Source organism: Anolis carolinensis, chromosome 4 (assembly GCF_035594765.1).
Source record: "Anolis carolinensis isolate JA03-04 chromosome 4, rAnoCar3.1.pri, whole genome shotgun sequence".
NCBI lineage: Eukaryota > Metazoa > Chordata > Lepidosauria > Squamata > Dactyloidae > Anolis > Anolis carolinensis.
In genome coordinates this window covers 216,331,703-216,358,762 of record NC_085844.1, presented here as the reverse complement: position 1 = coordinate 216,358,762, position 27,060 = coordinate 216,331,703, and the positions used below count along the sequence as shown (strand labels likewise).

General features: G+C 39.4%; 1 protein-coding gene and 1 long non-coding RNA gene across 2 annotated transcripts in view; one reads left to right on the top strand and one right to left on the bottom strand.

Moving 5' to 3' along the window:
* necab3 (N-terminal EF-hand calcium binding protein 3) overlaps window positions 1–27,060 on the top strand; it is a 103,985-nt gene that overhangs the window by 58,570 nt on the left and 18,355 nt on the right. Inside the window, exons 4-5 of the mRNA XM_008109993.3 lie at window positions 7,457–7,482; window positions 7,851–7,948. Coding sequence (XP_008108200.2) covers window positions 7,457–7,482; window positions 7,851–7,948 — 124 coding nt within the window. The remainder of the gene's footprint in view (window positions 1–7,456; window positions 7,483–7,850; window positions 7,949–27,060) is intronic.
* Window positions 16,662–20,891, bottom strand: LOC100565767 (uncharacterized). Its single transcript, XR_506301.3, has 2 exons — window positions 20,685–20,891; window positions 16,662–17,088 (listed from the first exon to the last, which is right to left on the bottom strand). It is a non-coding gene; the product is annotated as an uncharacterized LOC100565767 (long non-coding RNA).

Below are 27,060 nucleotides of genomic sequence, written 5' to 3'. Positions count from 1 at the left end.
CTAGGGAAGTGCTCTTTTTGGTTAAAAAAAGGAAATAAGCTGATTTATTATTTGTGGCTTTTCACTTTTGTAGGGGCCCTGTGCCCCTAAGCCCAGGTAATATGGAGGGCTAACTGTAGTGGACAGTTAAAAATGGGAAGTGACTGAGAGACTTTATTGTTTGGACACACACAAAGCCTTCAAACACCATGTTTGTGGCAGCCTCAACTGGGATCACATTAGGATACCTTGGTCCCAAAGAAACAAAAGGCAGTGTGTCCTTGGAGGAAGAGAGTGACAGAGGAAGCAGAATGACTTGGTAGAAGTATATGAGTCTGTCACAATAGAGATCTAAATTTAGTTAAAATAACAGTACCTAGGAATGCTCTTTTGTAAAAGAAAAGGAAGAGGAAGCGTGTGTCTCTAATGGTTCATCCTCCTTCGACAGGCTTCTGGAGATGAGGATGTGGCAACAGCACATGGTGTTCCATGCATATTTGAGAGCTGGATTTTTTTTTTATTCCCCCATCTTTGGCGCCAACAGGCCTGGAAATAATGTGCTTTATCTTCTGAAAATATCACACCTCAGGTCCTCCTTTGCTTAATGATTCCTTAACCTTGGCCTGGAGCATTTTTTTACCCAACTGATTAAATTAACTTAAATTAATCTTTAACAACAAAAGGGAAAAGTAATGGAAGATACATGAGGAATAAGGGGATGTTGAGAGATAGCTAGCTCCATTGGGAGCTGCTGAAAGAAGAGGAATGTATGCAACCTGTTTATGCAATTAAGATAATTCCAAGTGAGTGTCTTGAGTTGGAAGCCTGCTTATATCCCCAGGAAGGCAGGGCAGTGTGTTTTTGGTGGCTTCATTGCCCTTGCCTGATGTAAAATTAAAGTGTCCCTAGAGATTAGCTATTTGATGCTGACACCTGTAAGATGAGCAGTCTTCACAACCAGATTGATTAAAGAAATGGGTTTTGAGCCAATCCAGTGGGACTCAATTTCTGTGTATATCATACTGGCAGTAGATTTTTCTGAGATTGAGATTTCTAGAAAAGGTCAGAGAGATAAGACTCACATTTATAACACAGAGATATATAGGTATGGGGGTGGTAGCATAGATGAGGACATCATCCCTCTAAATAAGTATTGTGCCTCTCTTTATAAGATTTCTCTTATATAAGATATCCCATAAGACATTGAAAATAATTCACACCTAGAACTCTTCTTTGTTGCTATGTTATCATTCCCAGGTAAATTTGCCTGTTACTTTTCTTTTGATACCTAACCTGTTTTAGGTTCTAAATTCCTACTATGCTAAAAATTTGGAAACAGAAAAAAAACCCTTTCATTTCGGATGGCAGAATTTTTGTTGAGGGCAATGCTCTCATTTTGTCCACCACAAACTTGCATCTATTCAAAAATTACACACTTTCCAGAGTTCAGAGCTGATATGCCCTTTCACATATCCTAAGTCAGAAATATTTAATTGATAAACACATATGCCAATCTTCCTTGTGCAGGTGCTCTCCAGATATGTTGGACCACATCTTGTGGTGATATGGTATAGACCAGACATGGACAAACTTGGGCCCTCCAGGGGTTTTGGACTTCAACTCCCACAATTCCTAACAGCCTCAGGCCCTTTCCTCCTCCCACCCCCCAGCTGCTTAAGCTTAACCTTTGGCAAGTCACACACTCTAAGTCCCAGAGTGACACACAATTTATAGGTCACTATAAATTGGAAATGACTTGAAAGCACACAAGAACAATAAAGCAAAAGTACTCAGCTTCAGAAAGATTAGAGAATTCTTACTCCTGACTCTACTCCACCACTCTTTCCCTCCCATTCTTTTAAATAGCCTTTCTTTCACTTCATCCACCCACCTAGGTGGACTTTCTCAACCCTTATCCACATACCTACTGCTCTTTTGCTGACCCACATGGAGCTCCCCGAAGGCTCCCTGGCAAAATGCATCAGATAGGCTTGACTACATCTTCCTGGCTACTAGTTTGGAAAGTCTATCTCTCAGTGATTGAAAATGGATTTGCCAGTTAAATACATATTTAAAGTAGTTAAAAGTATTTAAGAGATGATGCTAAGGTATACTTCTCAGATCAAGTGGTCACTATATATCTTGAACTAGTCCAACTTTTAATGTAGTTGTTACCAGACATAGATTCCAATATGCTCTTGGCTTAGATGCCCTAGAATTTCTGAAGAAGCATCCCCAGATAAGAGGGCAAAAGAGGAGACAAACATAAAATCTCCATGTGCTAATTTATATGAATTGATACAGATGTTGAAATAACTATTGGAATTTAAATAGAAATACAAGCTATCTCTCATAGCTGGGGCAGGTGGGACCAAGGGCCTGTGTGCCTGTTCTGTTTTCTGCACAGGTGGTGAATGTTGATAGGCAACTTCAAAGCTCTTGCTCTCTCTTCTGATGCCTCTTTATTTTTAAACCAGAGATTGACTGGGCAGCACTTTAAAAAGGGGATGCATTTAAACATGATCTTGTCCTACTCTCCTTCAGATAGAGAATTGTCTTCCATAAAGATGGATGCATGATAACCTTCATCCAATTATTAATTTTGCACTCAGCATTTCTATAATGGGAGGATTTTTGCATTAGCCTGATTTATTTAGTGTGAATGGGTTTTAAGAAAAAGCAATGGAGCCGTTCTTTGCTGGGGGTATGCAACATGCTGGTTTTATTTCCCCTAGCAGATTGGCAACAGAAGAAATGCTGATGATGATATTTAGTCCTCATAGGGAGAACCCCAGCTACACAATAGAATTGAGATTTTATTATGGAAAGGCTGGGTGGATCTCATACTTCCTAGTGTGTTTCCTCTCCTTTGGGAAAAGAGCTGACATCTGGGAAGATGAATATTTTAGATCCATCATTCATTATATTTTCTTCTTTTCATACCCCCACAGAGAGCCACATCAGATGAACCTTCTGCCTCTCCTTGGATTCCACAGTAATCATTGTTGGCAAAGCATTATAGTTAAGGAAATAAATAGCAACAGAAAAGCAAAACAGTTTGACTTTTTATCCTGAAACCCAGCAGTGGCATCCGTGTCAGTGGGATGGCTCCAGGTTTTAGTCTAGCCATTAGAGGAGCCCTGGAAACTGCTGAACCTATTTTGGGAATAAGGTTCAGCACTTTGGATAGTTCATCTAAAATGCAGTCTGGCTTGATTTTAAAAGAGCTATCCAAGGTGCTGAATCCTATCCTGGGGCAGAGTTACAACATCACTGAAATGGAGGCTTCTCGCTGCTGCTGCCACTGCTGAAACTTCTCCCAGAGGCAATTTCAATTGTTTGGTTTAGGGTAATCTATTGTCTTCTCAAAGCTTCTTATAACTAATGTGGTGTTGTAGTGATTAGGCACAATTTGGGTAGACCCAGGTTCAGATTTCCATTTGACCATCAAAACTCAATGGGTGACCTCGAGACTTTCACTTTCTCTTGACCTAAACTGCATCATACTTGGTTGGCTTGTTATAGCAGAAATATTAAGGAGTAGGGTGGGGGCATGTCACTCTCGTGAGCTCCTGACAGTAGAGTTGGGCTATACGTGTAGTAAATAATGCGAAACAAAAAAAGCAATGCTACTTCTTCCATTTTCCATTTAGCTCTTTGGTGTCAAGATGGGCAGATTCCTGGAAGTAGATTAAGCTTTACCTATCTCATATCTGTGACTGGTAAATACAAAGCATCGATCCAACATCTATCCCCATCTCCCATGCATATAGTCAAGAGATTAGTGTGCACTCAATTCAGAATTCATAGGACTATAGAGGCCCACCAGATGTTATATATGTGTGTGTGTGTTTTCAGAAGCTACTGTATCTTTTGTTTTCCTCAGTGAAGAAGAACTATGCTGGCTGCTGGAGAATTCTATGAGCTATAGTTAGAAAAAAGATTTTTCCAAGCTCTGCCTGAGGCAGAATAACAAATGGAATCAGCCACACACACGCCAAGCTATGTTTTAAAACAACTAAAGCCAGCTAAGTTACTTTCTTATGTGAGGCAAAAAACTAAACAAACCTACAAGGACTTTTTACCTGGGAGTAAAAATAGAAGAACAACAAAGAAAATAATGTTTTTCTGTCCTTTTATGCCATCCAAAATCTGCTGCCTGAGGCAGCCACCACATTTTACCTAATGGTAGACCACTCTGAATGAGTGTTCCTGGTGGAGATTTCCACTTTATTATGAAATTCATATCAAGAATGAGACTGTGTATCCTTGGCTGAGTACAACTCCTAGCTTTCCTCACCATTGCTATGATGACTAGGATCTCCAGGACAGGATCTTTGCTTCTGCAACATCTAGGTCATATGCACAGTTCTTATTCTGATTTATACCGAGCCTTTTGGGATATCCTGAGTCTGTATCTGATTATATTATTACCAAAGTGCAGATTTCATTCCACTAGTGGTTGTGCATTTTCACAGTTAGTGCAAAAGTTACATTCTGAATACAGGTTCCCATGTGGTTATGAAATGCAGTTCAATGCCCAGTTGTGCAAGAGGTCGCACATGTTGGGTGAATAACCTCTTGTGCAAAGATATAATCTACTGGGATTTTTGGTCAACTAGTATATTGTGATCTTACACACTCACTCTCTGTCTGCTCATCAATTTGTAAGGTGGTCATAGTGGCATAGACTAATCTTACAGAATGGTAGTTAACATCATATTGTGATAATGTAGGTGAAGCACATTTACAATGAAAATGTTATGTTATTGTCATTATTGTTATTGTGTTGTCGAAGGCTTTCATGGCCGGGATCACAGGGTTGTTGTATGTCTTTCGGGCTGTGTGGCCATGGAACACTTCTGGAACATGGCCACACAGCCCGAAAGACATACAACAACCCTATTATTGTTATTATTTATATTATTATTATTATCTCCTTCAGGGTGAGAAGAATGGGATATAAATGCAATAAATAAATAATAAATAGATAAATATTATTATTATGATTAACAACACATTTTGTATATATCATGGCCTCCAAGAAATCCACAGGAGAAGTACAATCAGATGGAAACATTTGTACAAAGTAGCTTAAATGTGTCTGAAGTTCTTAAGAGTAATGCTGGTGTTTTCAACGCAAACTGTCCAGGAAATCTTTGGGGATATGAATTCATAATACAAACAATATACTATGCATTCAAAACATAACAATGCATTCATCAGCAAGTATAAAACACCACATCACAGGATAAAAACATAGTTAATGACCAAGGACGACATAGTTGGCACTTCCTACTTTAGCCTTTGGGGAGATGAATGAGGTTATAGCTGTGCAATATATAAAGGATACTGTTAGCATGGGTCAGATGGCTAGGATAGATAAAAATGGGGACTCAAAGAACTGTTCATCTAGTCAAAGTGGCTTGAAATAAAACAGGTTTTCAGATTTTTTCAGAATGAAGTTAACGTGGGGGCTAATCTGATGCTTCGGTAAACTGGCTTGTCTTAATAGTGACAATTCTGGTTCAACCTTCTTCTCATTTGAACACAGTGTTCCTGTTCTAGATTCTACTGGTATTCTATTTTAGAGCACAGGGCATAGATCTAGCTGTTTGATTTTCCTCAAGGTTTGTCTCAGTGTTAAATTATTCAGCATTTTAATTATTAATTGGTTAATGTTTGTTACAAATTCAGGAGATGAAAAGGGCTAGATAAGTACCAAGTACTCTTGGTGCCCTTAGGGAAGTAAGAGCCAGAGTTTTCTTAGCTCGAGTGTTCAGATTACACATTATATATTTTAGTATCTACTGGATAGAAGCTGTCAGGTATAATTTAGAGAATGCCTTCATAAATCCTTGAAGCCTAAAAGTTAAGATTTTTTTTAAAAAAATCCAATAGTTTTCTGTGGATAAAGGATAGGGAACTACAGTAGATCCATCCAAAGGCTTTTAACAATTTGGAATTTATTTTGCACAAAATTCACACACATATATTTTTGGCACATAAAATACTGTTTTGTATGCAAATTAATCAGGTACATATTTTATGCCGAATAAATTCCCAATTATAGCACCTTCTGTTCAGGAAATAGCATAGTCTGCATAGGAATTAATATTTCTGCATTGAAGTCTTATTTTCCATGCAGATGCTGTTTCAGCAAAAATAAACCAACCACATGTTGATTTTGTGCGGAATACGTCCCGACTTCAGTAAGTTTAGGAGTCTTCTGACATTTCTTAGCACTCAAAAATCATGGGTTTTGACCATTTCCCCTATATTTTAAAACATTATTTCCATTCCTAACCTACAAAGTATGGGTTGCCTTCCCTCACTCACTCAAGAAAGAGCAACCTTCACCCACCACCCTAACCACCAACAAAAGTATGTTAATGAAGATTTTTGCTTTGCCAGCAGCCCTATTGGATTTTAACCACTGGAAGTTTTTGTCAATATATATGTGAGATCTTAGAAAAGATTGTTAAGGTTTATCAGGATTTGATAACGAAACATAAAATATAAAACTGTCCCAGTATAAATAAAAGTAGTATTATGTTGGGCATGGGTGCCTTTCTCTGTGTATGGGTGCCTTTCTCTGTAGTGGCCCCTCGGCATGGGTGCCTTTCTCTGTAGTGGCCCCTCGGCTCTGGAACTCTCTCCCCAGGGAGATCAGACTGGCACCTCCATTGTCCATCTTCCACAAGGACCTAAAAATGTGGATGTTCTGGCGCGCCTTTGAGTGAATAATCCCACCAGATATTCAGCTTGTTTACAATTCTTACTGCATTTTATCACTGCTCCTCACATCTATAGGTGTTTTATTGTGACTGTTCCTCCACCCTTATCCCTAATCGCCCCTATACTACTCAGGAGCCCTATTCAGAGTTCTGCATAAGTTCACCCTCTGCATATGCAGTAATTTATGTCCAGGTTTTAATGTATTTGATGTGTTTTATGTCGTATTTATATTGTTATATTGTTTTAATCCATGGATTGTGTTTTTAACCTATGTTGTTGCTTGGCTTGTCCCCATGTGAGCCGCCCCAAATCCCTTTGGGGAGATGGAAGCGGGATATAAAAATAAAGTTGTTGTTGTTGTTATTTATGCCTCCTGTACTTTATTGCCCTCGAGATGGGTTGAAGAACAATTCCCATATCCTTTGGACAATATGGCTGTTGGCCATACTATTTGTGGTTGTAGGATTTGTCATCTGACAAATCTAGAAGGACCCTGCTCCAGCTGATAGGAAAGAGAAGTGTGGATATAAAGAAAAATGCCAGCCTTTGAAGACAACACACTAGAATTTGTTATGGAAACTCTTAGTGAATGTTGTTTACTCCCAGATAGGCCAATTTTAGCATCATTTCAAGTGAAGATTTAATGGAGATTTAATCTAGTAATAGCCACTTTTAGCAGCAGTTTCTCTTCAGATTTAAACTCACCATCTCATATTATGTTTTTCCCTGTTTATTGCAGCAATTTAGAGACGGAAAAGTTTTGTGGTAAGTAGGTCATTAACTTTCCCTCTATCTTTGCAAATTATCTCATAATTACCTACAGTGCATGTTGATTCTTCCTTTGAAGCTGATGGCCACTATTTTGTCAGGAAAGGATGTTGCATAACTCCAGGTCTAACTGGAGTTATGTCTGATCTGTTCCTAATGCCACTGGCTACATACTAAAACAACAGATGTAGATAATAATAATAATAATAATAATAATAATAATAATAATAATAATAATAATAATAATGAAGCAACTTTTCTATTTACCTATGGGCTTTGATTTTTTAAAAAAAGCAAATAGAAGACAAAACACTGCACTACTTTATTGAGATGTCATGATGGCATTTTCCCCCCTCCTGTTACAGATTATTTCTCAGAACATCTTGGAGAATATAAGCATGTTCTGACTGCTTTGGAGCAACTCAACACTGCTGTCTTGTCAGCCATGGATAAAACCAAACTGGTAAGCGTGTAGTCATTTTCAGTCAAGGAAATGAATTGAGCAAAGAGTATATTGCTTCTACAGATGGCTTTAATTAGCCTCTGGTACCGCCATTTGTCCCCAGCTCCTAATACGGACTGTTAGTTCCTGTGCAGATATCCATGATCGATGGTATAATGAATGTACTAACCAAGGTGGACTGCCTCAGTCAAAATTCACAAAAAAGAAAACAAAACAAAATTAGTATCATGCTCTTACTTTAATTTTTCCCAAACTGAGGAAGAGATTCTCTGAAAAAGTTTCTTAGGCACCATTTGGGTCACTTCTCTGGAGTCTGCCAACCACATTTAATATCCAAAATCATATTGAATCAAATTGTTTCAAACCCACCAGGACAGCTCTCTCAGCTTGATTGATGTTCTGTACCATTGCCAACATACAACCTGGACATCTGGCACAATTTTAAAAAAAATCTGATTCAGGAGTTATATTCCCAATCACATTTATTAGGAAGTAAGCTCAATTGAGCAGACTTGGGTTTACTTTGAAGGAGGCATGCACAGGATTATATTGTTAAAAAGCCAATGCGGGCACAACTTTTCCTGTTCCATTCTTCCACCATTCCTTCTACTCCAACTTCAAATTTTACCTTGCAAGAGTAGCAGTGAAGATCACCATGAAGGAACATCTCTCTATATCATTCTGACAATGTTGGCAATGATTAGAAACATTACACACATATTTTTGTCCAGCAATTAAAAAGTCTGATTTTGTTCATATCTTGGAACCGTTACTTCTGGCGACTGCAGCTCCCTAAATCTTGGGGAATCTGTAACTTTTCTGAGCTTTAAATCTTCCTAATAGAACGTAGGTTTCTCCACCCTCTTCTCCTCACCATTCATCATCCTTTTCCTGTTGTTGTTGGGTTGCTCCAATCCTCATGCAGTGAATGCGCAAACTGTTGTATGTTAGAAGGAGACTATAACCTGAATCCACAAAGTCAAAATAATTGATAAAAACAGCTGATACCTTCAGATTTCACTGTTTGATTTCTCAAAGAAAATTTGTAATCAAGAGAGATGAGTTTTTCACTCAACTCACAAAGCATCCATCACTAAATTCATTGTGTACAACATTCCCTTTTTTAAACTTCCTTTCTTTCTGCAGCTAACAGGCAAATGCCTTACTTTGTACCAAAAACTGACACTGTGGGCTTTTTAGAAACCTTCTGCCAAGGTGTATTATGTTTGCAATAGAGTGCCCTCCATGCAAAACAAACATCAATGGGGGAAAAACCCAAATAAATAATGTATGAGAACATTTCCAGGGAATAGTTTGTACCTTAAATGTGCAAAACAACTTCATTTCTGTACTTAAATGCTTCTTCCATTTTGGTGAGAGAGAACATGTGGGATTCAGCACAAATACAGTAAAAAGACTGGGAATGGTGAACCAAAGGGCAAGACAGATACAGATTGACTCCCTTTTCCAGAAATCCAAACTAAACTTTTCTAGAAATAACCTTCTCAAAATCACACTTGAATATAAAAAGCTAATGTTATCTGTTACTGCCCAAGCTACATCATGAAAATAATTTAAGTGATTAAAAGTAATGTTCTTAACTATTGTTACTTAAAATAGAGTAATGACTAATGTTGTTGCTTTCCAAGTCAGCTCTGAGGTATGGTGATCCTATTATAGGGTTTTCTTGGAAAGATTTGTTCCAAAGAGGTTTGTCATTGGTATCCTCTACACCTGAGAGAATGTGACTCATTCAAGGTCACCTAGTGGGTTTTCATGGCTGAGCAGGAATTCAAATCCTTGTCTTTTGGAGTCCAACACTGAAAGACTGCACTAGCTTTAATGAGGAACAAAGTTACTTATTTCCAGGTTCTGACTTTTTCCTGTCACATAGAGGTTTGCTCCTATAATTTAGCACAACCAGAATTCCATCAAGGAAGAAAACCATATATGAAAGTGGCTCTTAGTGATGAGTTGCTGAAAATCTTGTAAATGCTTTTAAATGCTGAACAATCTCTCTTCTTTGTTCTCTGGATCACAGTTCACCTCCAGTAGAATGGCAAACATTCAAGGCTAATAATACAGCTACCATCACTGAGATCTATTTTAGATATAAATGTGCTAGAGAGATAATTTAATGTGCTCTGCAGGAAGGAAGCATGATGGATTTCTGATGTGCCTGGTGATTCACTTTTTCTAAAGTGATAGGCATGACCTAAAGGTCACATCTGAATAGGGTGTTTGCGTACAATGCCTACACAACAATAATAAAAGAAAACAATCGATTGAATCATAAAAACACAATAACATTAAAACATAGAGTTAAAAACATGTTCATTTAAACATTAAAAGTCACATAATCCAAAAATCAAATTCTTCCATCTCCTTCTTTACCTTGTTGTAGAATTTTTGTACTTTATCACAGTCCCACCACATATCCATATACGAGCCATGATAAGAATTGTTATGTACAGGAATAGTTATCTATGAAGACCTCTTTTACTAGTAGTGAACATTATCTAACAAAACATGATGTTGCAGGATCTCATGTAAGTCCATGAAAATACTGTAGTTTTAGGCAAGGTGCTGTGTTTTTTCATGTACCTAAAATACTTAACAGAGGAAATTGCCATTCTAACTATGTTTGGTGTATTGTTGATCCTGTGGTATTTACTATACAGTGCAGGCCACTTTTGTGCAGTATTACTTTCACAGACATGTATTAGTAATGCTAGATACAAGTTCGCAATTTGGATATAGAGCTAGCATGTGAAAATATGAATCAAGTGCAACATATAATTAATCACAAAGAAAGTTAAATACTTTTCCTTATATTTTTGAAAACATATTAGGTTTTTCACATCCCAAAGTATGTTCACATTAAGTGGAGATTGGAGCAGATAAATCTTGATTTGGAACCCAATTTAAGCACCAATAACTGGGCCATGGGTGCAATCTATTCTGTCCCATCTTTGCCATGGCAGCCCCTCCAGTCCCCTGGAAATATTGCTTAAAGGATGAGGAGATCCTTTTGAAAGAGATGGGATGAGAAGACGCCTACCCAATTGAGCAGAGATGTCTTCCATAATCCTTTCTGCAGGCAGAAAACAGCTCCTGAGTCAAATCCATTGTATTTAAAAATAACCGAGAAAACACCAGATGATAAATTAGTGAGAACTTGCCACAGAAGCATCTGTAATATTCCAGGGAGCCCCCTGAGTGTGTTATTTTGTATTTGTAAGGCCAGCAATGTCCTGATTGGAAAGGTGGGGAGGGCTACACTCCCCCCCTCTCATTGAAACTCCTATAAAAGATCACTTGCAATCTGCATAAAGTATTATTTTTCTTTTTGTTCCTCTTTCCTACCATCATCCTTCCTTTTCTTACTGCCTGCCATGGTTGGGATTTCCCACAAACAGAAAAGAAAGGAGGAAATGGGGTAAAGCAATAATAAATGCATCTTCTTTGGAATATGAAATCATCCATCATCAAAGAAACAGCGGGTTGCAGCATAAAAAGGAAAATAGGAGGGGGGGGGGACGACACTATTTGGAGCACTGATATCCTAATGGAAGTTGAGGGGTAAGCCACTCCTGAATACACAAAATAAAAGAGTACAATGGCAACTTTTCCTCCTCCCTCTCTCACTCTCTCCAGAAAAGGGAAGTAGACGTTGGTTACAATGAATGGGAATTGGACAGGAGGCATTCACAATCCTCAGGTCAAGCCTTTCTCTCCCCCAGCTCATGGGAACTTCCTCAAGTAGGACAAAAAAAGAAGATAGGAATTGGGTGAAGGTAGTTGTAGCTTAAAAAATGAAGCCAAGATCAAAATGTGGAGAAATGGGGAGAAAAAGAGGAATCTAGCAGCCCTTTTAAAACTAATTGATTTGTACAGATGAGGAACATTTAACTGCAATGATGTGTACATTGTTTTTGAAACTAGTATGGTCAAATGGGCTCAGAATTTTGGACATAACATGTACATGGAACTATGGGGAAAATGTGGACAAATGTGGTGAAAACTAAAATGATATATGGCTCTGAATCATGGAATCAGAGTTGGAAGAGAACACAAGGGTTATCCAGTTCAACCCACTGTCATGTAGGAATAGGTAAAGGTTTCCCCTGACGTCAAGTCCAGTCATGTCTGACTCTGGGGATTGGTGCTCATCTCCATTTCTAAGCCAAAGAGCCGGCGTTGTCCGTAGACACCTCCAAGGTCATGTGGCTGGCATGAGTGCATGGAGTGCTGTTACTTTCCCGCCGGAGCGGTACCTATTGATCTACTCACATTGGCATGTTTTCGAACTGCTAGGTTGGCAGGAGCTGGAGCTAACAGTGGCTGCTCACGCCGCTCCCGGGGTTTGAACCTTGGACCTTTCTGTCTCCAGCTCAGTGCTTGAACACACTTTGCCACCGGGGTTCCTGTGCCATGTAGGAATACACAATCAAAATACTTGCAACAGATGGTCATACAGCCCCTGTATAAAAACCCCAGAGCAGCAGACTCCACCACACTCCAAGGGAGCATATGGCATTCCAGTGTCAAACAGCTCTTGCCATCAGGCAGTTCTTCCTAACATTTAGGTGCAGTTTGAATCTTTTGCCCCCTGACCTGGTCTCCAGAGCAGCAGAAAAGCTTGCCCCCTCCTCAATGTGACATCCTTTTAAATATTTAAACATTGTTGCCTGTAAACTGTGTTCTTGTAATGCCACAGCCTCCAACCATGACAGTCCCATCCCATGTTATATTCACTGATATTAATAGTTACAGAGGGTGGATGTCCACCTTTTAAACCTTCTGCTTCTTTACCTTTAATTCTTCACAGGAGCCTCTTCATATTTTCTGAGTATCCTCATGAGAGCCTCTGAAATCTGTTGTCGAAGGCTTTCATGGCCGGGATCACAGGGTTGTTGTATGTTTTTCGGGCTGTATGATCATGTTCCTGAAGTATTCTGTCCTGACATTTCACCCACATCTCTGGCAGGCATCCTCAGAGGTTGTGAGGTATGGAGAAACTCAGCAAGGAAGGTTTATATATATCTGTGGAAAGTCCAGGGTGAGAGAAGAACTCTTGTCAGTTGGAGGCCAGTGTGAATGTTGTAGTTAATCACCTTAATTAGCATTGAATAGCTTCATCTCCTGGCTTCTTCCTGCCTGGGGGAATCCTTTGTTCAACCTATAAACTATCTACAGACCCCCTAAGAAAATCCAACAAATGCTACATTCAGCGAAGGACAAGAGGGATCCTCTCACCTCTGCAGGAGTCTACCGTGTACCATGCAGCTATGGACAAGTCTACATAGCGCCCAAACACGAGTCAAAGAACATGAAAGGCACTGCAGACTGATTCAACCAGAGAAATCAGCCATAGCAGAGCACTTGATGAACCAATCTGGACACAGCATATTATTTGAGAACACAGAAATGCTTGACCACTCCAACAACTATCATGTCAGACTACACAGAGAAGCCATTGAAATCCACAAGCATGTGGACTTCTTCAACAGAAAGGAGGAAACCATGAAAATGAACAAAATCTGGCTCCCAGTATTAAAAAACTCAAAAATCAGAACAGTAAATAAGAAGCAACACTCTGAAAACAGAGGAGTTCCATACATGAATCAATCAGGGGCAGCTAATGACTCTGAACAAAGGATTCCCCCATGCAGGAAGAAGCCAGGAGATGAAGCTATTCAATGCTAACTAAAGTGATTAACTACAACATTCACACTGGCCTCCAACTGACAAGAGTTCTTCTCTCACCCTGGATTTTCCACAGATATATATAAACCTTCCTTGCTTAGTTTCTCCATACCTCACAACCTCTGAGGATGCCTGCCATAGATGTGGGCGAAACGTCAGGAGAGAATACTTCAGGAACATGGCCATACAGCCCGAAAAACATACAACAACCCTCTGAAATCTCTTCCGATACCATGAGGTTGTGAATCATGTGGCTGATAGAAGGAAGAGTTTAGCTTTGTTGGCTATTCTTAGACCTTTCTTTAGGTCAGTGGTTCTCAACCTGTGGGTCCCCAGATGTTTTGGTCTTCAACTCCCAGAAATCCTAACAGCTGGTAAACTGGTTGAGATTTCTGGGAGTTGCAGGCCAAACCACATAGGGATCCACAGCCTGAGAACCACTACTTTAGGTTCTCAACAAGGGTGTGCTTTTTCTCCTCTGATATCATCAGGTTCCATCATCTACAGTTCCATATCCTGCTCATGTGCTGCAGGAGTCAGGATGACAGCAGCAGCTTGATCAATTGGCACATCAGTGGTCAGTGAAACATGGGGGTGGGTGGGACAATTCTCAACGACAATATATAGAATGACTGTTGGCCCTATATACTTTGTGTGGAGAATGTGACATGCAAAGTTTAGGTTCAGTCACAATTCAATATGATCCAGTTACAAATACTATGAAAGTGTCATGCCTGAGACTCAAGGAAACCATTACCAGTTGGTGAATGCTACTGTGATAAATGCACAAATAGCCTGGCATGTCATAAGACAGATTCTATGTTCCAAGCTCAGACGTTGTAGTAACTGTTTCCTATTGTTTACCCCAGCATTCTATTGATCACCGGCATAATGTCTCTGAACAGTGACTCTATTTGGTTTGTCATGGCTAATACCCACCAACTTTTTTATCTCCCACATATGTGAAAAAACATGAGATTCACTGGACATAGAAGCATTCAGAAAGGTGACATGAGTGATGTGTAATCCCATTGCTAATGTGTATGGGAAGTGCTGGGAGCCACATGCTAATCTATTACAAGAAGTCGGAAATATTACTTTTCGAATTACATTCCTTTTATTTTGTTTCAAATAAAGTTACAATCAGTGAAGTAGCTCTTTGGAGGAAAGACGACAATTCTAGAGCAGACTAGCATCATATGCAACTCTCCAGGTGTTGTTGGTCTACATCTCTCAGATGTAGAGAGCTGTACTTTACCTGCTCCTGAATTAGAGCTAAGGCACTCCGGAATATTCACAGAGTGTCATCTCAAAGGAAAGAGCTGCAGGATTTTTGCACAAAAACTCCCTTTGAAGGCACAGGAAATCCAGACATCTTTCTTCAAGGACTGCAGGGATTATATGGTGCTATTCTGTGAAAGTCTACGATTTGTAGATTTAGGAGCCACTAGAGCTCTCAGGATGAGAATTCTAAATGTTCCTCACTAAACTATAGAGCCCAGCATTTCATACAATGCAGCTATGAGAATTAACATGGAATCATAGTACTACAACTTAATGCAAAGGGCCCCTAGCCTGTAAACGTATTATAACCTGATGGTCTCAGGCACCTTGGTTAAAAGACAAAGGGGGAAATGCTCACTTGGCTTCAAGACGCGCCATATACTTATCATGAGGAAGTGAATTGGGCCTTACTCACAAATATGTGGGATTGCTTCAGTAGATATCAGCTCAATAGAAATACTGTAGCAGTCAGTGTCTACTCAGTAGTTGTTACTAAAACATCTTAAATTGTTTTGGTTCTTCTCTGCTGGATTGGAAATAGAGGTGGAAAGGTTATCTTTATAAACTATCACAGCTAGTCAGCAAGCATGGCTATCACCAAGTTAGTGGGGGATCCTGGAAGCTGTGATACAAAAGGTAACTTTTCCAAGCTTTGATTGCAATTTTAGGCATTACATCTAGAATGAATCTATGCTTGCATGTAGGCCAGTAATTTACAATGATATCTTCACCTTTGCTGTGTCCAGTTAAATGTGTGTGTGAATGCATTTTAGGGGGTCAAATTTCCAATCTTTTCTGCTTCCATCTATTCCATTACAATCTTCTTCATGGTTATTAATGTGGCTCCATGTTACCCTTGTGGTCAGTGATGGTCTGAGCTTTAAAAAAAAGTTGGGTTTTTTTTTTGTATTTTAATCCCTCTGATTTCCTTGGCTAGTACAGCTGTCAGCCATGGAAACATCAGTTATGCTGGTTGAATTCCGTGATCCTACACTAAGCAGGAAACTCTTCCATACAGTTGTGTTCTTGCCATCACTTCCATGATCTGTCAAGTACCAAGAGGGTCTGGGGGCGGGAGAGGGTAAAGGCAATTGAGATAGTTAGCAGCTCTCAGTTTAGAGATGGGGGAAATGAGTGCTTCCTTGTTTTCTTTCCCTTAGAGACCAGATCAGCTGCTTTTTCATCATTTCAGTTGCCTCCCCTGTCTCCCCTTAGGTAAGCAGCAGCAGCAGTGGCCCTTCTCGGGGCTCGAAAACTGCTGAAACATCTTCTCACAAAGACCCCAAAGGCTAATGAATAACTTCCTTTGTCCTATACCCAAAGAGGCATATCCATACTTAAGATACATGTATGTTGCTAACAAGACCTCACACTGGGAGTTATAACTTGGTATTAAAGCACTTGCAGAACATAAAATTTCATCAGTATGCTTATGCTAAAAAAGGAAAAGATTGGCACTTTTTTGCTGGCTGTGCGACACAAGACATACCCTCATAGCCAAGATGTGGCATCTTCTAACTGCCATTTTGCAGCTAGGGGAAACTATTGGGCAAGGAGATACTGTCTTGTGAAACCCCTTTCAAAGTACTTACACTAGCATAATGCCAGTGTAAATAACCAAAAAAATGCTGTCTATACTCCTCAAAAATTAGTTTTCAAAGGTCTCAGCATAAAGGTGTTGCTTTGCCACTATAATGCAATGACTGAACACAACCAGCCATTTGTGATGCTTGAGTTGGTTTATTGCCTTCCCATGTTCTGGAGGTTTTCCTTTTGCCCTTTGCTTTGATCACATCAGCCAATCACAGCCCACGTTGTCCCCTCATGCCTATTGGATGTATGGTGTACCAATGCTTGCTTTTATTCTTGGCAAATGAGGAATCTCCGTCGAATCCCGTTTGCTTCTCCCCCTCAACCAAAAAGAACAACGTGAGATACCGTGGCTTCTTCTGGATTTGACAGTCTCCTGCTCCATGTTGTGCTGCTGGAGGAAATGTCAATGAGGCGCTGGGATTGTCTCTACGGAAGCCCCTCACTTCTGGTCGTCCATAAATGTGCACCCTGCCTCCCAGGGGGAGAGTGAACAGAGGGAGGATTTTTGAGCCATGAGATAGTTTTCCAAGAGGAGGCAGCAAGACTACCTTGACCTGTAAGCAAAATAGAAGCCTCCTAATAACCTGTAATTTTCCTTCCTCAAACCAGACCCCCCACTCCAATACATTTCTGCAGCCTGGGAGAAATGCTTCCTTGGATCTCACATTTTCCCTGATAGAACAGCATTTCATAAACTCTGACCTTCCAGGTGTTTTGGGACTTCAACACCCAGGATCCCTGATCATTGGACAAGGCAGCTAAGGTTTCTTGGTGTTGAGGTCTATGTCAATGAGGCACTGAATCTGTTCCAAATTTAGTCTATACATAAAACAAATTGTCCAAAGTGGTTATTCCCAGTCACCAAAATAAGTACAACATTGTGAATAGCTCCTTTAAAGTTTTAATTAAAACCTAGAATGGATTTATCACACTACTGATAACTGATACAAAAACACACTTATTTTTTAAGGAAAATTGAAATATCATGTCCATTTTTAGATCATATCTGAAGAGGGTGGCATGTGGATATGTGTGTCAGGTTTTCAGTGCTCCAGTTTCTGTTAAAAATAGTTGCAGGAGAAAGAGATGAAAGGCTAGGAATTTTATTTTCCAAAATCACCTCTGCTAGCATGACCATGATGGCTAGAAAATCTTGGGAGCTGTACTCCAAAAAATGAACTTTTTGACCACTGTGGTGATGTGGGATAGGATAGACTCCAACAGGAATGCACTGAACCATTGTCAATAGAGATAATGTGACTTGTTTCTACTCCCTACTTCTTTGATTGTCTTTCACAGCTGTAGGGTAAACTAAGCCCAATAAACAATCCAAGTTGAAAGTATAGGACTTGGCAGTATCTACACAAGTTTTTTTTAAAGCACTCTCCCTCAAGCCTGTGAGAGTGACTTCCAGCAAGAATCTAGACCTTTTAACCTTTAACCTGACTTTGCCCCAAGATAAGCAAAATTGGGGGATACTCTCAAATTTGTAGGAAACTCCAGTGTTCTCAGGATTTGCAGATGTTTGGACAACTGGATCGGGTTTAATCCAATCCACAATCCATACACACATTGCCACCATCACCTTTCCTCCAGTGATCAAGAAAGGGGTTGGGTTGTCCTTATATCATCACCACTGCTCTTTATGGACAAATAGCTCCTTGCAAGAGCATCATCCTCATGGTCATATCTGCAGAGCTCAGAATGGGGCATCTGTGCAGCCAGCTAGGAGGAGGAGGCTGCTCTACCCCCCTCGTTGATTGCACAGGTACCTTGTTATGACCTCAGCAGATGTGACCACAATGATGAGGCTCTTGCAGGGAGCTTCTTGGCCAGAAAGAAGCAGGATCAGTGTTGACACAAGGACAACACAGCGGGGCTGATGTGGTCTCAGCCAAGATGGACTATCTAGACACTGATACAGTATTACAGAGAATTTGACCTAGTATGTGTGGCTGCCACCATAGTCTGTCTCGGGGGCAATCTGGAGCATAATTCTCCAGAATTAAGCAAACAATGTAGACACAAAGTGGAGTGTTAAAATAATTATAGTGGTTATCTACAGCACACTTTCATCTATGTTGATGTCTCTAGGAATGTGGGAGAACTTCTGGATCAGATCTTTTTAGTTTCCTAGTAGAAAATCCTGCGGCTCTATAAATCAAGTACAATTAATCTTTGTTTAGAATAAAAAGATGCTTTTGTCTTTCATAACAGTAGAAAGTGTTACAGTGATTGAAGGGTTTATGTTGAACTGATATTGACTACTATGAATTGCCATGGGTTTTTTTTCCATACTTCCCCATTAAGCATTCAGCTAGGCCGGGCTGTGGCGCAGGCTGGATAGCAAGCCAGCTGCAACAAATCACTCTGACCAAGAGGTCATGAGTTCGAGGCCAGCCTGTGCCTGCGTCTTGTCTCTGTCTCTGTTCCATGTTATGGCATTGAATGTTTGCCTTTATGTGTGCAATGTGATCCGCCCTAAATCCCCTTTGGGGTGAAAAGGGCGGAATATAAATGCTGTAAATAAATAAATATACTGCCTTGTAAAGCTGTTCCTCTACATTTTCCAAACCAGTTCTCCTATTATTCTTCCTGCAGGCTATCCAGATAATTTTTAAATTATTAATTTTAAAACATGGATTAATTGTTTTAATATGCATTGGTTTTACCTGGCTTTTCACTAATTTGTTTTTGAACTGGTGCTATGTAGAGTTGGGCCCAAATCCTGTTTTATCTGTTTCTTTTGTGTTTTTGCACCGTTCCATCCATTCAGATGGCATGGAATGGTACAACTCCCTCCGGAACGAAAGAAGCATGAAACGGAAAAAAAAAAAAAAAGGCGGGGGGGAGGAATGGTAGACGTTTGGTTGGCTGATTTTTGGCACTTGGCTGTAGGCCCTTCATAAAAACTCCAACCATCACCCAAGTCAAAAAAGAAGCACAATTAAAGCCCTGACAGACCGTGCACAAAGAAGCTGCGAACCTCATCTCCTCCAAGTGAACTAAACCATCTAAACTGGGTTCTACAGGCCAATGGATACTCCACCATGGACATCAGAAGAGCTGCAAGGCCAAGAGCAAGCCACGAGAGGAAAGACAAAGATCCACCAAGAGGAAAAGTGTTCTTACCATACATCAAGGGAACCACTGACCGCATAGGCAAACTGATGAAGAAACACAACCTACAAACTATCTACAGACCCACAAAGAAAACCCAACAAATACTACATTCAGCGAAGGACAAGAGGGATCCTCTCACCTCTGCAGGAGTCTACCGTATACCATGCAACTGTGGACAAGTCTACATAGGGACCACCAAACACAGCATTGGCCAAACACAAGTCAAAGAACATGAAAGTCACTGCAGACTAACTCAACCAGAGAAATCAGCCATAGCAGAGCACTTGATGAACCAACCTGGACACAGTATATTATTTGAGAACACAGAAATGCTTGACCACTCCAACAACTATCATGTCAGACTACACAGAGAAGCCATTGAAATCCACAAGCATATAGACTTCTTCAACAGAAAGGAGGAAACCATGAAAATAAACAAATTCTGGCTACCAGTATTTAAAAAACCTCAAAAATCAGAACAGTAAATAAGAAGCAACACTCTGAAAACAGAGTAGTTTCAGACATGAATCAACCAGAGGCAGCTAATGACTCTAAACAAAGGATTCCCCCAGTCAGGAAGAAGCCAGGAGATGAAGCTATTCAATGCTAACTAAAGTGATTAACTACAACATTCACACTGGCCTCCAACTGACAAGAGTTCTCTCACCCTGGACTTTCCACAGCTATATATAAACCTTCCTTTCTGAGTTTCTCCATACCTCACAACCTCTGAGGATGCCTGCCATAGATGTGGGCGAAACGTCAGGAGAGAATACTTCTGGAACATGGCCACACAGCCCGGAAAACATACAACAACCCTGTGATCCCGGCCATTAAAGCCTTCAACAACATAATCAGAAGATATTCTCCTTACTAGCTACCTGCCCCTGTGCTCAAAGGAAGTGATAAAAGTGAACTAGAGTTGTGTAGATTGTTGGTATGTAGTAACTAGTTGTATGAGGCTGAGGAACACTCACAAATTCATGGGCGTCTGATATGGCAGCATAGCATTTCAGCTGATACTTACAGTAGCTTTGTCTCTTTTCAGGTAGATTACAAGTCCTCCCTTCTCTCGGTCATTTTCCTGGTCTGTAATCTTCTCAGATTTTGTCTTTATATTATTTCTGTGGGAGGTGTTATTTCCCATCATGCCACCCAAGTAGTGGCCCTCTCCTTCTTGGGAAGCAGCTGCAGTTGTGCTACTCCCAGTCCCTCCTCAGACTGCTGAACTGGCACAAGGTACTATTGTGATGTCATCCAAGTCCATAAAGTGATCTTACAATGGTTGAAGTACACATTACTGAGATCTTACCAGGCTGCAAGCAGTAACCAGAGTCTTTCTTCCAGATAGCCTTATTTTAAAAAAGGGATGGACAACTTGTGGTCCTCTGGATGCTGATGGACTGCAGGTCTCACCAGGCATAATCAGCCTAGTCAATAGTGGGGCATGATAGGATTTGCAGTCTCATGTCATAGGAAGAGCCACAAATGCCATTTCTGTTTTCAAATATCAGTGTTAGTTGCTACCACATTTTTCAAATCGAAATGCAAACACAGTATCCTATCATTTCCAAGCAAAAATTCACTGTCCAAATGACTTGTCACTGCTCATGTTGCTGAAAGCTCTGTCCTGTTTCCTGTGTGGTGCATCCATTTTCTCCACAATAATCTGTCTTCTGAAGACTTGCAAAAATGTCCCTTCTTGGATTATATCTCCCATAATACATCATCTTGTGCCCAATTGGCTTATTGATAGATAATACAAGTAGTCTTTTTTATTATCAGTGCTTTCTCATTCAAAGGAAGCTAACTCCAAGTAGTGCTTTTCTATAGCAGTAGTCCAAAGTGTAACATTTCCAAATTCTGAATCCTCTTTACGTTGTATTGACACAAAGTGTAAGATGTCAAAATATGTGATGCTGAAAGCACAGAAGGCAAATCGTATTTTATCCCGCAAAAACGAAAACATAATTTCCAAATCAAGGGGAGTAATTGTCCCATTGTATTTTGTGCTGGTCAGGCCTCATCTGGAATACCATGTTCAGTTAAGAAAGATATAAACAAGTTAGAAAAGATTCAGAGAAGGGCAACAAGGGTGATAAAAGGCGTGGATAATAAAGTATATGAGGAAAGATTGAAGGAGCTGGACATGTTCAGCCTGCTTAAGAGAAAACTGGTGATTGCACTCTCTGAATACTTCTAGGGCTATCACAGAGAGGAGATGGCAGGACTGGTCCTTCTGTCCCAAAAGGAAGGGCCAGATGTAAACTTACAGGAGAGTAGATTTTGATTAAACATTGGAAGGAGAACCTTGATAGTAAGAGTGATTTTGCAATAGAACAAATTGCCAAGAAACATGGTGAGGTCTTATAAAGAGGCTGGACAGTCACCTGCTGGGCATGCTTTAGCTGGAGCTCCTGCATTGAGCAGGAAGTTGGACTAAATGACCCATAAGGCCCTTTCCAACTCTGTGATTCTATGATTTTATGATGTATTAGTTTGTGATACCTAAGGGTAAGGTAAAGGTTTCCCCTTGACAGTAAGTCTAGTCGAGTCCGACTCCGGGGGGTGGTGCTCATCTCAGTTTCTAAGCCTAAGAGCCGTTGTTGTCCACAGACGCCTCCAAGGTCATGTGGTGAGCATGGCTGCATAGAGTACCATTACCATCCCACCAGAGTGGTATCTATTATCTACTCACATTTGCATATTTTTGGATTTCTAGGTTGGCAGAAGCTGGGGCTAACAGTGGGAGCTCACCCCACTCCCCGGATTCAGCAAGTTCAGCAACTCAGCAGTTTAACCCTCTGCACCACCAAGGGCTGCTGTGATACATACATGGACTCAAACATGTTCAACCACATACTCAGTGTTCCTTGATTTCCATCACTTTTCATCAATCCTTCTCTTTCTAGCTTACTGATAAAGCTCTATGCCACTCCAAGATCATTTCTTCAATACCAGACACTAGTGCAGTAATCAGTAGAAAGTATATTTATTATGTCTCCAATAAATGGAATTTAGACAGCAAGGAGACCATGGAGAAAGGTACTCCGAATATGTGTATGAGGCTAAAAGGAGCAGTTAGGAAGTTCCTCCAGCCAAAATTCATATGTGAAGGAGTTAGCCTTTTGCTAATCTGGTGTCTGCTGATTCCCAATGAATTGAAATCGTTCTTTATCTTTCACTTTCTCGTTGGTTTTGGGGGGGTTTTGTTCAGAGTAGCAAACAGGCAATTACTAAGAATACAGTGGGGTTTTCTTTCCATGTTGAGGTGTCAACATGCTTTTTGTCTATCAACTTTCTGTGAGTGAACAACTCTGGCATCTTCCTTGTTTCTTAATTTATGAGCCCCCTTTCAGTGGCTCATTATTGCTTCCTTCCTTGTGCAACTCAGTAATTTATCATCTGTGTGAAAATGGTTCTCACTATACTTTATGATGTCTCCCCATGATTAACATTTGTGTTTTGTTTTCAGCACTCATGTTAATTTTTAAGGGCAAACATAAAGAGTGAAATGTATTAAGTTTGGTTTCAAATGGTGATCTTGTTTTTAGTCAATTAAAAATTTTTCTGCTGAAAATAAGTATTCTGATACCTGAATTAGGTGTCCTTTCTGCAATGATTAAGCTTAACTTAATGTATTTTTCAAGAGTTATACAGAGATGGCCATAATTACTGCTATTGTTATCACTACTTTTTATCCTTGGCCTTCCAGCAGCACATTTGATATATTAGTGTTGTTAAACCATTATTTATTTGCACCTTATTATTGTCTTGGCAACACAAAGTCTTATTTCCATGAGATCATTGGGGGGCTCTACAGCACTAACATATTACAATTCTTGATACTCAGCTGTGTGGCAGCCAAGGAAGTAGGACGACTGCCGATTATCTAGTGTAATATTATCTTCCATTTCAGTCCTTTTCTAAAGATGTGCACACATTTTTAAAATTCAAGATAAAAACTAGAGATTTACATGGCTCTTCCAGTTAAAGTCTAAGATTAGTTCATTCCAGATTGATCTTGTCCCAGTCTATTCCGATCCTAATCCCAAATCTGAACCTACACTTACCTCAGACCCTTTGTTGCTACATTTAGTGTTGGCAACTACTTAGGACGGGCAGAATGTTTCTGTGAATGTTTTCCTTTGGTATATTCAAGTCTACTGAAGTTGTTTTTATGATTTTTTCCGTTGTTTTTATCTTGCTGTTATGGTTTTACTTGTATAATTGCATGCCTGAATCTATTTTATTTTATTGTTATATTGTTATTCTTATTGTTTTGCTTTATATTTTAACTGTTTATACCTTGTATTCTTTTGGGCTTGGCCCCATGTTAGCCGCCCCGAGTCCCTTCGGAGAGATGGTTGGTGGGATACAAAAATAAAGTATTATTATTATTATTATTATTATTATTATTATTATTATTATTATTATTACTACTACTGTATGAATGTTCTGTGATTCTGTGAAATGTTGCAGTTTTCCATACTGAAAGAAACTACATATTTTGTATTCATTTTCTGAAGGGCTGCACAAATTGCTTAATGACCCTGCAACCTTCAGATATTGTTAGATTATAAATCCCAATAGACCCTCAGCAACAGAACCGATGGTGAAGAACATGGAGAGTTGCAGTCCAGCAACATCTTGAGGGACACATAATCCCCATAATTGATGACATAATCCCCATGTTTGTTCATTGTAGAAACATGCATAGTGGTTTCTTAAAATATTTTGCAAGGGTGCATATATCGGCAGACATATTTTTCTTTTATGGAATACACCACAAGTCTGAATACCAGGAGATATAGATAGATAATCTGTTCATTAAACCCTAACAAAATGAATGCCTTACATACCTCTATTCAAATGCAACATAATCCTCTGTGTGGACTCTAACCTCATTACAAATCAATACCCGAGAGTCGGAATTCACACCTTACTCAAAGTAACATTATGGCAGATCTGGAACTCCAGAATGTAGTCTCCTGAAGTCCTATAAAATTGTTTAGACATTGAATCATACACCCGCCATCTGAATACACTTTCACATCCATCTAAGATGCCATATGAATGAATCAACGAAGTGCAGTAATAAATTAAAGTGCTTGTGCCGTCTATGGATGAAGTGACTCACTTACTAAAGATGCTTTCATGTAATTTATGATTCCTGACATCCTACACAATGTACATTTGTTTAGAATTTACAACCACTTAGCTAATTTTCATTAATTTAAAGGTGAAATAAAATAATTGCTGTGTTGCTTCTCTTTAATCAGAACATAAGGTTTGCATTATACCTCATTTTTGAGAAGTCACTACATTTCAATGCATAGAAAATGAGTAAAGTTTCACTATATAGTCAAACCTTATGGACAGACATTTTCAAAATACTTCATTAATTCATCTGTTCATTATACACTTCTCTGCATAAATGAGTCACTGAAGTAATAAAACTAATGAAAGAATCCTTAAATATAGGTTCTTTAATTAGAACTGCAGACTTTAATATGAAGATGAGCTAACGAAAGATTAGAAAGGGGACAATTTTAATTAGTGTCAGATTTCATTTTTTTCTCTTTATCTCTTTAAGGGTATAATTATTTCTTTGGGGATTCTGTTTTTGGTTCTGATCTATTACTGTGAATGCCCAGATGTCTTTTCTTTTTAAGAGTGAGGGATAGATTTATTAAATTGTCAGCTGCCTTTCATGTCCTTTGGTAATTTGGATATGTTGTTTATGAGGAACATGCTTTTACGTGTCACCACATTGCTTCCACTGTACATAGGAGTAGCTGAACAAACCACACGTCTTCCATGATTCTTGTCACATCCAAACCTATCACATTGATTTGTCTCTCCTCAAATAAGCCAGGGCTATAAATCTCAGCTTATAGGACAGAGTGTTTTTAGCAGATAGATAACACTCAGATGATAGTATCTTGGATAGAGAGATGAATCAATTAATATCCTGCTGTTCTCTTAATATGAGACTCAGGCTATAGCCAAATGCACTTCTCCCTTTCTATTGCAATCAATCAATGAAAGAGGTCTGTAATTACCAGAATTCATCTGAACATCTAAACTAAGAATCTGGAATTACCAAGCTAAGAAGCTTCAAAATGACATCCCATTTTGAGCTCAGTTTGTTCTGAAGTTTGTTCTGAAGCAGAAAACTATGGTTGGAGGCATCTTCATTTGGTTTCTTGCATTAGTAAGAGAGAAGGGAAGGAGTTGTAAGTGTAGGTCAAAGGCTTTTTTCATAACTCATATCATCAAACCAAGATATGATCATCTAAATTTGACCAGACTCTAATGAGGTGGAAGTGTGGGGTATATTGAGTGATAAGGGAGATGCTAAACCCTAGCTATACCAGTATCCCAAATATCTTCTACCATGATAGTTTGTTCTCATTTTGCATTTAAGGCTATCCTGCAAGTTGAAAGCAAGTGTTTTTAGATGCTATGAATGTTTATATGTTAATATATTTTCGCTCTGAAATGCACTGCAAATTTTGCAAATGTATAGATCTCTGAGAAAGGTCTTAAAAGGTGCAAAAAGGGTATTTCCAGCCACCTGAATCTCTTTCTCTTTTTTAAAGCAAATCTGTTTCTAAAACAAAAATAGTAATGACTGTGTGTTACGATGTTGAAGGTAGTGAGGATTCAAGAATCATAAATTTAATTTGCACAAGAAAGAATGAATAATTTTACAATTTTTCTCCTACTTGCAAGAAAGTTGTGGAAAACTATAAGGTTTTTGGACTATTTACAGCTTGGTATGTATTCTGTGAAAACATACATGTGGAATTTTTTTGTGCAGAAACAGCATTTTCTGTATAGAAAACATTTCTGCACTGAAATCCTCCCAGATTTGTTGCACAGATTTTCCCCAATCTCAGATTATCCTTATCAGAGTTCCTCAACACTTGAGCCACCCACTTTTAAACACTTCTTAAATATTTTCAAATATTCTTTTCCAGACAAATGGGAAGAAGGGAGATTTCAAAGAATGAGAATGGGCAGAAACCTCTTTTCATCCACCAGTGTTTCGCTTTAATGTCTCCATCAATTGTCTTATTTTTCTAGCAGCACAAACCATGTCCTGATGGCACAAAGATTTCAGTCTTCTTACATCCAACTAGACCTAAGAGTTCAATTTTAAAGAATAGTGTGTTGTCGAAGGCTTTCATGGCCGGGATCACAGGGTTGTTGTATGTTTTCCGGGCTGTATGGCCATGTTCCATTCTCTCCTGACGTTTTGCCCACATCTGTGGCAAGCATCTAGAAATCTAGAAATGGCAGTTTTCCTTCCTTTTCCTTTTCCATGGTGAATTGGATGTTTGGGTGGATGCTGTTTATGTGGACAACTTCAACAGAAAGGAAAAAACCATGAAAAT